The 13,331-nt window shown below is 38.5% G+C and overlaps 1 protein-coding gene across 1 annotated transcript in view; it reads left to right on the forward strand.

Annotated features, from left to right (window-relative positions):
- The window catches only part of SGCZ (sarcoglycan zeta), a 3,417,736-nt gene that overhangs the window by 2,753,455 nt on the left and 650,950 nt on the right, over nucleotides 1-13,331 (forward strand). The window contains exon 7 of the mRNA XM_044062501.1: nucleotides 8,146-8,268. Within this exon, the coding sequence (XP_043918436.1) occupies nucleotides 8,146-8,268 (123 nt within the window). The remainder of the gene's footprint in view (nucleotides 1-8,145; nucleotides 8,269-13,331) is intronic.

Here is a 13,331-nt window from a genome sequence, read left to right on the forward strand (position 1 = left end):
GTGTTTTGAAATATTTTGCTTTGCATCTTACTATCACTTAAAACTGGTTGATCCTTGTGATCTGCAAGTAAAACAGAATTAGATGAGACAAATTAAAGACGTATAAGGTAATGGATGACTAATCTGTAGCTGAAGAAATGGGAGGAGTTTACATGAGATAAGGAGGCCATTGTTCAGATCAACAAGGACAGATTTCCTTATTTCGTTGACTTACCTACTTAGCATTGATCTAAAAAACCTGCTAGTGTCACTCCTTTTATAGATGGCACTCATGAAATTTGGGCATATGCTTAATGTTACCGTAAAGTGTTTTTATTTAGAAACCGAGGGTGTGGAACTGCAAAAACTTATTGTAGAGAGAGTATTCTGAAAGCCCAAGTCAAGTACATGAGTCTCATACACTAAAATAATTGGAAAAATGTGGATGGAATGAAGGCTGATCATTCAATAGACAATGTAATAGTTTTTTTTTTTTAATATATACTCAGGTGTAAGAGTTGAAAAAGATTACTTTTCTTTTTTTTTTCAGAATAATAAACAAAGTGACTATAAATAAAATACAGATTACGTTATTTCTTGGTCTAGTTGAGCACAATAACAGTGCATAGATACGTACAATTTTACACATAGCCTGTTTATTTATTGATTGATTGCCATTTGATTACCGGGAGAGTCAGGCTGGGAGACAATTTTTACAGAAAGACTGGGGAGAAAAGCTCCAAAGAATTACAAAGCATTTTAAGAACCATCATTTTATAATTTTCAGCACTAATACAAAAATATCTATAGTTTAAATAATGATATCAAATTAGACATAATATGAAAATGTTGATTAAGAATAAATACAAATTTTATGACACTGATTTAATATTTAGAAACATTTTAGCCAGATTATAGAGAAATTAAAGGTATCTTAGTATAACACAAACAGGAATTGCAATATGAAGTGAGAGAAAAGCAAACTTGGGGTATATTTAGAGAAAAAGCCACCCCCTGTTGAAATATTGGCACTTGAAATGCCGAAAAAATAAATAAATAAAAGACCAAAAACCTGAAAAGAGTGAATCTTGAAAATCACTCTTCTCCTTAAAACCTGTTTTTGCAGGGAAGGCAAACCTCTCCTTCACCAACCGCTAAACTTATATATACCAACTTTGAGATCGCCATGTCTTAGAGAAAAGGTAATATTCTGAGAAAAGTCATCTCAGACTTAGTGTATGTAAGTCCCTTCTTTCAGCCATTTAGTCCCCAGTTTTCAGGACTTGGTCTACTCGGTCCTGAAATTTCAAATGGTTGCCAAGAAAGTCAGAAAGAAAAACTCATAGAAGTAAGGAAGTGAGTGAAAAAGGGACAGTAAGGAGGTATAAGGTATGAACAGGTACTTATTCACATTTTAGGATATAATTTATCCTAGTGTTGAGTAAGAACAGAACCAGCTATTGGCTAGGAAGTCTTTCAGAATCATTTTGAAGGATGGAGGGGAAGGTATTGACCTGATAGATATAGACAGGGAGCTCCAGGCCTTAGCATCATAATATGGGTATAGACAATGCCTAGTAGGTTTGCTAGGTTTGTGGACAGACAGGAGGTGTTGGTCATTAGATGGTAGTGACCAACTGGGATCATAGTTGTGTAGAATATTATTTAGTGCTGGACAAATAGGAGGATGCTGGTTAATTTCATAGGTATAAGCTGTATATATGTTAGTTGATAGGGTAGTTCTAAGCAATTTAATGCTATGCAGTTGGGGACCCTGAAAGCGATCCTTCAGAACCCAAAGGGTTTCCTTTTGGCACTTGAATTAACCTATCATGTGTGGTGCTAGACTGACTTTACTTACACTGTGGTCAATAATAACACATTACCCCTAGTGAGAATAACTGGGATCACACCATAGATCATTTGAGGTGACTCATGAGTGTGATAAAGATTTATGAGAAATCTCTGCCTACTAGTAATACAGGGGACAGTCCTGGGGAAAATGATCCAATATCCATCCATCGGTCCATGTTGTGGAGCTTTACTTTATGTGACTAAGGAGTCTGTTCCAGACAAGTGGTATCTTCTACTAGATATACCTGTCCCTCCTAACTGTTCTACTGATGTTGCAGAAGAGGTTTACATGCCTAGATCGAGTATTTATGATGCCATTTGACTTGCTGTCCTACAGTAGATCCATAGGTATTGGGTTGCAGGATGCCTTCTATGCCAGACAAACATTTCAATTGTTGCATTTGTCTGGAGAGATACATGCTAAAGGTGGCGTTATACTCAATGAATAGCTTAATGATGGCTAAGGAAAGAGGCCAATGACATCTGTAGATCTAGACACAATTTCATTGTTTATAAGCTGTGATAAAGAAAGACTATCTTACATCAGTGGAAACATGTTGGTCAAAAGTTATGCACAAGTTCTCATATCCCAAACTGCTGGGTTATCTCTCGGGGACATATTTTCAATGCAATGTTTCCCCTGGAGTATGACTTCCCAATGGATACAATAATGCATATTTTAGTATTTAGTTTCAGTCCATGATTTTGGCACCAGTTAGTTGCATGTGATAAAGCTTCCTGCAGAATGAACAGTTTATTGGAGGATTTAATGACTGCTCCTAGCTTGCAGTCATTTACAAATTTAGTCAGCAAGAATCCTTTGGTATTGGCTTTTACTTCAGAAAATTAGATGCCAAACACTAGAGATCCCAGCACTGAACCTTGAAAGACACCACCTGTCACTGGTCTCTTTGTGGAGGTAGCTTCCTATGTTTTAATATCCTACAGTTTATCTGTGAGCCAGTTGGCAATCTAGCTGGTGACATAGGGGTTTGCAAGTTATCATTTGCTGAAAGCGCCAAAGATATTTTTAGCCTTAGCAAATTGCAGTGAATCTGCCCTGAGGTCTCATGAGAGTATTGTAAGCTGAAATGGTATCTTGATTGTGGTCAGAGTGAAGGTTGTAAATGCTTGACTAATTGCCATGCCAGATTGTGGTCAATTAATATAAGTCAGTGAGTGTTACACCCACTTTGTAAAGTCCTGAAGTAAACCTGAAACATTAAGAAATGTTGATTTAAAGCAGAGCCCAGCTGACCAGTGGTCTAATGACCCTGAGTGATATAAGACTACTCAAGACTGTCATTTCCTGAGAACTAATGCACTGTTTCTGTGTGAGCATGAAATGGCATAAACAATAGTTGCAGCTTTCATGAACCAAGTGAACTGTCACTTAAGCCTAGGCATGTTAAAAGCCTTTAGTCTGCTAGTCTACACATCACAACATGGCAACTAGTGAAATGTAAAGAATGGCACTGCTGTTGAAGAATCATGATGCACCTCAGTGGTAATGCTCATGCTTTGCATGCATGAGGTCCTGTGATCAATCCCTAACATCTCCATAGTAATTTAGATCTTTACTGGAAAAGCTTACTCAGATCTGTCATAGATTGCTGAGGAAATTCAGTTTGTTTTTGCTTTCTTGTAATGTATATTGTTTCATTGTTTTCATCTATTTTATATATTGTGGCATATTTTCTTTACACTATGTTTTACATGTGTTCTGATTTCAATACTGTATTTAAACAAGGAAAGCAACCACAGCTGTGTCTTTTGAGAGTCACACAGAAACTAAATTTTCTTTCACCCTGTTGTTGTATTTAAAATTCAGCTGTCTTTCTAGCTGCCTGCTTATTATTTTAATTTTACCATATATTTCCTTCCATCTCCTCTTTCTTTGCCTATTGTGAGTAAGCACAAAATCATAATTTTGTGAAATCACTCCACTTCATATATTTAAATTTATTAGCCATTCCAATGCATTCCATAAATCCAGAATACAAAGTACCCACCCCTTTCAATCTATCTTGCTCTTTTAAAATTAGTGTCTCTCCCTTAAGATTGTAAAGCTTGAGTTAACCCCTCTTTTATATCTAACTCCTTAGTGCACACTTCAACTTTTGGATGTTAACCCATTTTTTCATCTTACCTTTAAAATATGCAACACCTAGTCCAAGGCCACCATTTATTGGATAGCCCATATTCTGCCTCTCAGTAGTCATCTTGGGATTAGTGCTTCTGCTTTGTCCCTTGTGAGACAAAGAGCATAGGGACATTATTTCCTAGAGAGGGCTAATCAACAGAAAGCCTGGTAACTGCTTCCTAGGTGCCAGCTTGGAAATTTTGCTTCTGTTTTGCTGATGGTGTTTTTGATTGAGCAGTGAATGCTGTCTGTGCTGGACCTTCCTGACTGTTCTGGTTGCTATTCATGGAATCTGCCAGGATCAGGCTACAAGTCTATACACCACTGCATCCTCTGGGACAAGACTGCTTTTCACCAAAGAGCCTGTAGCCTTCTTCTTATCTTCGGACTGGTACTTTTGTAGTGTTTCTGGTGAGAGAAGAGGCAAAGGAGCATTGTGTCCCAACAGCGTGAAGCTGTGGTGAGACTGGAATTAGTAGAAGCCAGGCAGTAGCCAGTCAGACAAAATCTCCTTTTCATCATTTTCAACAAACTTAATTCCTTCTTTTCATTAAGTACTGTTTGATTAGCTGCTGTCTAACCAAACTTCAGACTATTAAAATGCATCATCCATAAACCATCAGGGTCAACTTATTTGTTTACACTCAAGTGTTCGGCAGTGACTTGTATAGATGCAGGCACCAGGAGTTGTCATTTTTCCTGTAAAAGCACCCTTGAAATTTCATCAATATCTCTTTGCAGACAGGGCAACTAGTTTGCAGTGAGTAACGCTGCCCTCAGAGTTGCAAAACAGGTACTCCTGACATTACTTTATATCCTCATTACAGCCATCTAATCAACAAAAAGGACCTGTTGCCATGGATCTGAACTTCCCCACTATCTCTGTTACCAGCTTAGAGGATATGGGCATCCTGAAGCAATGTAGAAATTGCCTCATATCTACTGACAACCAGTTAATTCTCAATGGTATATGAGAGATGGAATTCTAGAATGCCACTGGAGGGAAACCTTTCACTTTAAAGCATACCTCATGTCAATCAGGTTGTCAGATGTACACACACTGCTCCCATCACACACAGTTTAAAGCAGACACATAGATGCACACTTGCTGAGGCACTTAAATGTAACCTTCCTAAACCCCCAAAACTGCCTAAATGAAGTACACATAAGACATACTCTCAGCAGCCCAGAATGCACTCTTTCAAAACAACAGCTACATCAACATATACAGCTGCGTCTCATGGAGCTTTTACTTCTAAGCCCATAAGGCAATCCACTACACAATACAACATTCTGCTCATTGGATACGCCAATGTGAGACACACCAATGTCCCTCTCTCCAGGCTGAGTAAAGAGAAATTCATGATTAGTTGCTTATCAGGGCCAGGATCCACCACATTACACACACTCAGGTCATTGACCATAAGTACCAGTATGACTCAGTCGTAATCCATATGGGTATAAATGGCATGAGACATACTTCCCTAAACTATATGAAAAGAGCTATCGTGGAGCTCTCAGAATATATGTCATACACTGGTATGAGCCTAACACTGAGCAGCATTTTCGTTTCTCCAAGGATGATGCCACAATACAAACAGAAGAAAAATTACTTTAATAATTGGCTTAGTTTCTGGTGTCAATCTAAGGGGGTGCAATATTTGTCAGCATGGGATGGTAAACAGGCCACACTGCTTTTGCCAGGGATGGTCTGCACCTCTCCCCTCTAGGCTTTTGAATATTAGCTAAAACATTGTCTTCCCCCATAGTGTCTTTTTGAGGCAATGCCAAAATGAAAGTACTTTCAACATAGCAAATCAAAACCAAAAAAATCTAAAGGTATTACTGCTCAATGCTAGGTGTCTAACTCCATTCACTGGAAACTCTCTTTACCATAGAGAATGTTGACATATGTGCAGGCATGAAGAGCATGCCAGCAGTGCAAGTTTATAATGTCTTTCAAACATTCAGACCAGCTACTGCACAGACAGGTACTAAAGGCAGAGGTGTCTCGATTTACATCAAAAATAAATGTACCTCAAGACTGGTCAAACAGGACAATGCACTTGAGGTTCTCTATGCTCAAATCAGCCAATATAACCCCACCTTCTATCACTAGAGAACAGGTATTCAGTGCTCTCTTTAAAGCTGGCTAAGTCAATGGATCCAGAAAACATTCAAGGATGCCTTCTAAACAGAGTAAAATATGATCTATCAGGCCCTCTGGAATTGCTGTTTACCTATAAACACTAAACAGGCTTTGTGCCTCATGAATGGAGAACAGTAACTGTCACCCTCTGCACAAATGTGGACTATCTACAGACCCTATTAACTACAGACCCATAAGTCACAATTGTCTCATATACAAAGCCATGGAAAGAATTATCATGGAAATGATCAATAATAAGAGAAGAAGCCTCCAGACATTGGACCCAACCAAATTTGGTTTTGTCAAGGAGAGGTCATGCCTAGTCAAGCTGGTGGACTTCTTTGAGAAGGTCACCAAAGCAATGGATGAGGGTAAAATGGTTCACACTGCCTACCTTCACCTAGCCAAGGTATTTGACACAATGTCCTGCTCAGACATTGTAGACAAACCCAAGAGGTTAGGTACAAACTCATGTCACCCTGTGGATAGCCAGCTGGTTCACAAACAGGACCCAGAAGTAGGAATTGGGCAGTCCACCTCTACTAAGAGGCCAGTCATAAGTGGTGTCCCACAGGGATTGGTTCTGGGACCACTTATTTTTGGCACTTACCCTCTGAAGTCAGGGCTAATGTCAGAGACCTCTGAATGACTAAATTTACAGATGATTTGACATTAGAAGCTGTCATAAAATCCACCACTGACACAAACGTTCTCCAGGAAGGCCCGGCTACAGACAAATAACTTGTATCAGAGCCATGGACTAAAACTACATGCCAAGAAATGCATAAGAATATCCTTTGGGAAGTCATCCACCCCTGGTAACAATCATATTGAAAACATACTCCTAAGAGCTGACCCAGTAGTTGGGGACTTGGGGACATACAGGTAGTAATCTCGCCTTTGACCATCAGATGTCTAGAGTAGTGAAGAAATAATTTTGTGTTGTGTATCTTATAAACAAAGGAATGTCATCTAAGTTCAAGGAAGACATTGATTCACTGTATTCAGCATTCATCAGACCTATAATTGAGTACAGTCATATAAACCCACCAGGCACATCCAATAACTGGAACATCCACAGAGGCTCCTCATTAAAGGAATACATGGCATAAGTAACATGTCTTATGCAGATCACCTCAGGGTTCTACTTCTGTATTCTGTCTTCTTCATGCTCTTGAGGGAAGATCTATGCCTGGCATACAAGGCATTGTCAGACCCCAACCTGATGGACATCCTGCATATCCGCAAAATAAACAGCACCATAATTACCTATTCTAAGGTCTTAAGCCTTGCCTATGATATAAATAGTACCTGCTGGAAAGACAGAAATGTGTCCCGGAGACTAAACCCTTCTCTGGAGCAGACTACCCATCCATGCTAAGCGCACAATTCCTACCTAGCCCTATTCAAGCATAACTTGGACAATTGGCAAAGAGCAGGAAATTAATTCCTGGTTTAGCACCCGTGCCTGTAATGGACACAGGCAGCCTATAAATAGTTCATCTCCCAGACCCTTGCTTGTAAATGTTCCATATCTCCAGTCCCTGCTTATACATATCAGGAGTACTAGAACTTGTTGTTTGATTTGCATGGCAATGCTTAGAAAGGCCTTTGTGGTTGTTAGCCTAGTACATACCTATGAACCTATAATAACACAGTGTTATATATATGGCAACCATCCCTTATTTGGTGTAGCCATGTTAGATGTCTTTTGTTTTATAGCTTCTTTTTTATGAAGCCAGCATTTCAGATAGTTTTGCCCATTGGCAGCAGGCACTAGCAGCAATCCGGTATAAGATTCACAAAGAGTCACATAAACAGCACATTTTTACCATGTAAGCGCTCTTTGATTGTAGAATTTTGTGTGCATTGACCATTGCCTGTAAAAAAAGTGTGTGATGCATATACATCTTTTAATGTGTTTTATTTTGTCTTTGTTAAAGCAGGATTCATTATTAGTTGTAGTATTCCATCTGGTTATTTATGGATGTTTTCATGTTTGTTTTCTTATTAAACACAGGATCACAAGCTGTTGAAGCACAGTGTAAAAGATTCGAGGTGAGATCGAGTGAAAGTGGGAAGGTGCTATTTGCTGCAGATGAAGATGAAATTACAATTGGTTCTGACAGACTGAAGGTGACAGGTAAGAAACATTTCACTGTTACTCAATCAACTATATCTTTTCTGAGAGAGTAAAATGGGAAACAAATGAACACTATATCCGAACATGAGAAGTTTAAATTGATGTACAGCTTTCAGTTGCATATCATTTATTTTTTAACATTTGTTTACCGGGAAAGTCTGACTTGGAATGAGCTAATTTTCAGTGGAGGCCCAGGGAGTAGCCCTACAGGCAAATGTCTTTGTAATGTGGGAGGAAACCGGAACACCCAGAGGAAACCCACATGAACACAGGGAGGACATGCAGTGTCTGCACAGAAGGCGTCCCAGCAGAGAATCAAAGTGGAGAACCTCTTGCTGTATGGTGACAATGCAAACCACTGCACCACTGCAATGTCCAAGCACAAAAAATGAACAACACAAGAAGCAAGTAAAATATTGATAACTAAATATGAGTTAATGAGATCTGAATAACTTGTATATCAAAATGCAGTTATTAATTGGTTATACACTATATATACTACAACATTTCAAGGAAAAGGAATCAGCTGAGACACACACACACACACACACACACGCACACACACACACACACACACACACACACACACACACACACACACACACACACACACACACACACACACACATACACACATGCATTTATACTACCTATCCACCACAGACAACTGATGGATACGTTGTTGTTTGCTTTACCGGAACATTGTGTTATAATACTAGTTACACATCTGGGAAACCATATAAGAGGCATTTTGTAGAAGGGGAGTCAAATTAGTTAGAGTGCAGTTGCATTGGAAGAATGCTTTGAGAGCTTGAAATGCAATTATTTTTTGGTCTGACAAATCTTGCCAAGACTAGTGCTCCGAAGAAACATTTTGGCAGTATTAAAACTGAAAATGCAATGACAGAGAAGGTAATCAGTGTTGAGTTTTCCCTCAATGAATGACATAAATCTAGGTATATCAAGTTATTGGTGTCAATACATTAGATATCACCTTTACATATGTCTTACCATTGAACATATACACAAGCAGTTATCCCACATTATGTTAATTTTGGCAGACTGCCTTACATCACAATTTAATACACTGTGTATGCTTTACTAGATCTGTGTGTGTGATGTCAATACTAATCTAGAATTTTTTATTTGTTCATTCATGTATTTGTTAACTACATAAGTGAACAAGTCCACAGATGTGTTGCAGCCATAACTTATGTTGGACTCTAGTAGCAGACAAGTCATGAAAAAGAGAGATAATTAAGTTACAATTAGGTTACAATGGCATTCTCAGTTACAGACATAGACTCAGACATAAGGCATTATCATCATCATCATCATCACAATCATCATCATCATCAATACCCTTTTTCCTATTTTTCTACTTGGGTTGGGCTGCCATGTCAGCTGTCATTACCTCGATTAGTATAGTGCCAACTGTCTCAGGTCCTCTCTCATGCAATCCGTTCATGTTTGTGCTGAAGATCTCTTTGTGCCTTCTTACTGTCTGTCTCATATCTTACTCGCAAAATTGTCTACTGCTTTTCTGCACATGACCAAACCACAATAATGTGTTCTCATTGATCTTCTCTGGAACCAGGGCTACTTTGGCCTCTGTTCTGATAATGTCATTATTTCATCTGTCTAGCAGTGTACATCTTGTATCCCATCTCCATCCCAGCAAGCTTTGCTGTGGATTTTGTGCAACACACTGATTTGTACTCTTTACTTTTCAACTTCCTTACCATTTCTTCCACGCACTGCCTTGATAGTCTTTGCCAGATGGCTGTGCTCCTCCAATTCATGTTTTGACCTCTTCTTTTGAACTACACTTCTACTCAACCAACCATCCCAGATACTTGAATTGACTTTGTTGTTCTACTATTTTCCCTCCTGTCTCAGAATCCACCTTCTTCAGATTTTCCCCATTTGTTGCAATGACAATTGACTTGTTTTTATTCATTTTCTTCCTATGTTCGTTCATTTCAGCATTCTATTCTCTTATCATTTATTTAAGTTCCTATTCAGAATCTGCTTGTTGTACCACATTTTTTGTATACATCAGCTTTCATGATCTGTCCTCTCTGTCCTCTTTCTTGATGTAATCCATCATCAATATAAAAAGGTTCTGAGATGAGCTCCAATGCACACTGTCTTAATATAGGAGCCCCTCTGTCAGTTGAAACATTGTTTGTGTCACTGGATCTTTGTATTTGGCTTGCTCTAATTCTACCAAAGATTTTGGGACTTCAAACCATCACAAAATTTCCCAAATCTGCTTTTTGGGACCTTGCCATATTCTTTCACCAAGGCTTGGAATCCCTAGTTGGACTCCTTTGTCATCTTCTGCTTCTTCTCCACTATTTGTTCTGCAAATATTGGGTCAATTGTACTGTTTAAATTAAACAGACCTGGGCAAACAGCTCTAAGTCTGAGACCATACCGCAAAAAAGCACCAGCCCTAGCAGGAACAGCGGTTAAGCTTAAGTTTTTATTCCAGAGACTATAGCGCTTTCATCTTACTAGAAGACTTCATGAGAATCTGCATTCCACTACCAACTTTCCTTAAGCACCTAATTTCCTTACCTGTCTCAGCCACATATCTGCTCTGTACTCTTCATAAATGTTTAGAGCAGCTGTCATTTCTGTTTAATCTTCTTAGAGAGGTGAGCATTTCCTTGAACTCCTGTGGTTTTGATCCATTCGACTTTCTTCTTGTCAACATACTCTGTGCTGATGTTACAGCCTTCTCTAACCACTGATTATAGCTGATTTTGGTCACCAGTAGCTTATACTAGGGGATGATGTTTTCACTGAGAATGGCTTTGCAATCTCTGTTTCTAGCCCATACCTGTTCATGCCAGGAAGAGTGATATCATCAGAATTAGCCTGATGGCAATCAAAGTTTAGTGTAAAGATGGGGCAAAGAAAATAATCCATTCAGGCAGCAGTTGCAGCACCTACTAGATGAACCAGGACAAAACGAGTTGGTGCTAATATTGGGATACTTGAATGCTCATATTGGAACAGAGAGAGAGAGAGACAGACAGAGCAGGATATGATGTCTTCCTGAATCCACATGAGTGGGATAGCAGAAATAATAAAGGACAGAACATGTTAGCCTTCTGTCTTGCAAATGACATGATAGTAAACAACACATGGTTCTGAATTCCACTACCAGCATTCCTTATGCACCATGTTTCCATACCTATCTCAGTCATAGATAAGCTGCTTAAGGAAAGCTGGTGCTGGAATGAATAAGATCAATTTTTACACTGACTGGTGTTTTAGCCCAGACACATTGCATCATCTACGTACTATGTAGAAGCTACTGTGTACCATAATCAATGTCTAAAGCAGTTTACCTTCACAGCTGTTACCTCAGTAGGTACCAATTATATTCTCTGCTGCTGTCCTCCACTTTGTTCAGCTTTTATCTGTCGATATCCCTCTCAAGGTCAACTGGGAAGGCTTGTTTTGAATTCAGAACCTTCCACCCTTAAGTTAGAAGTAATAAGAGATATGAAGAAACATGCATTTTCAGTCAATATTTGAATAAGGATAATTATTTAATTTATTTATTTATTATATTTATTATTTTATTTGTTTATTTTACATTTGTTTACCGGGAAAGTCCGACTGGACAAAGTATCCTTTTTTAGTGGAAACCTGGGGAGAAGAGCTCCACATAAACTAAACTACAAGTTACACTGATAGCACAATTTTTGTTATACAGCAGGGCAAATACTTTCTTTAGATACAGAAAAGTAAAACAAAAGTATCACAACATAACATTTCGTCCCAACATTTCACAGTGGTCATGGGTTACAGTGCAGGGTATCCTTAACAAAAAATTTGCGTGCAAAGTAAAATGATAATCTTAGACAGGATTATGATGGAACTCAGTTACGATGGTATTAGGTGTTTTGAAGACACCTGTACCAGATCATCAGGCTAAATAGGCTAATGGCTATTTTGGTTAGTTTGGGTTAGAGCAAGGGTATATCCGGGTTTTGTGTAAATGTGCTTTAAGGAACTCTTTAAACTGTGCAGTATTTGTAGTTGTTTTTATATTTAGAGGGAGGGACTTGCAAAGTTTAGCTATGCAGTGTTGTTAGCATTTGTAATATTTAGTAGGTATTTGTTGTTAGAATGAAGGACACGATTGACACTCCATGGTTGAGGGAGGTTAAGGAGGGCAGGGGTTTTGTCTGGATGATAGAGTAGTTGGTGGGTCATGGACAGTCAGTTGTACGTGAGGAGGTTGGGCAATTCTAACCAGGAGAGTTGTCTAATGGTTGGGAATTGGTGAGATCTAAATGCAGTATCCATAGCCAACTTTGCAATTATTGTAACAAGTATCAGGATTGCTTAAATCTGATTTCTTGATCTTAATGAGTATAGGTGAAATGTGCAGAAGTGTAGACATTAGGTGAATTCTAGCAATGGCAGCTTTTGTGCTATTTTTAAGGATTTTTTTGTGTCTATATACTGATCCCTTTTTTTATTTACTTGGTTTTGTTGACCAGGAAAGTCCAAACAGTTAAAAAAAAACATTTTTTGCAGAGGTCCGGAGAGAAAATCTCCAGCAGATACATTCAAGATGCTCATGACAAAATACGTTTTTTTACAAAGATGCATTAGACAGATAGTTTTCAAGACATCTAGATGCAAGCAGGTAACTGTTTTGTAGTGATGCTGTTCAAAGACAAAACAGGTGTTTCTTCTCTGGAGATAATATGCATGATATCAAATTCCAAGTATAAAATATTTGGAATGCAAGGGGTTTGTGTGTAATATAGATATTAGATATGACTTATAAGACATGGCTAAGGAGGGTTACAGTATAAATGTTAGAAATAAATAAAAGTGAGTTAAGGACTGTGAAACATTATTTGGTAGCTAGATTGTTTTTGAAGAGCTACATTGTATAGTCGATGAGTCAGGGATAGTGGGGCTAAGGATGCAAAGATACTGCCATATAATCTTGTTGTAAAAAAGTGCTGGGGACTACTTGAAGGAAATTGATAAAGTAGGAAGGAGAGAAAGAAACTGAAATGTAATGG

This window comes from Protopterus annectens, chromosome 2.part1, assembly GCF_019279795.1.
Source record: "Protopterus annectens isolate FY-2018-M chromosome 2.part1, PAN1.0, whole genome shotgun sequence".
Classification (NCBI taxonomy): domain Eukaryota; kingdom Metazoa; phylum Chordata; order Ceratodontiformes; family Protopteridae; genus Protopterus; species Protopterus annectens.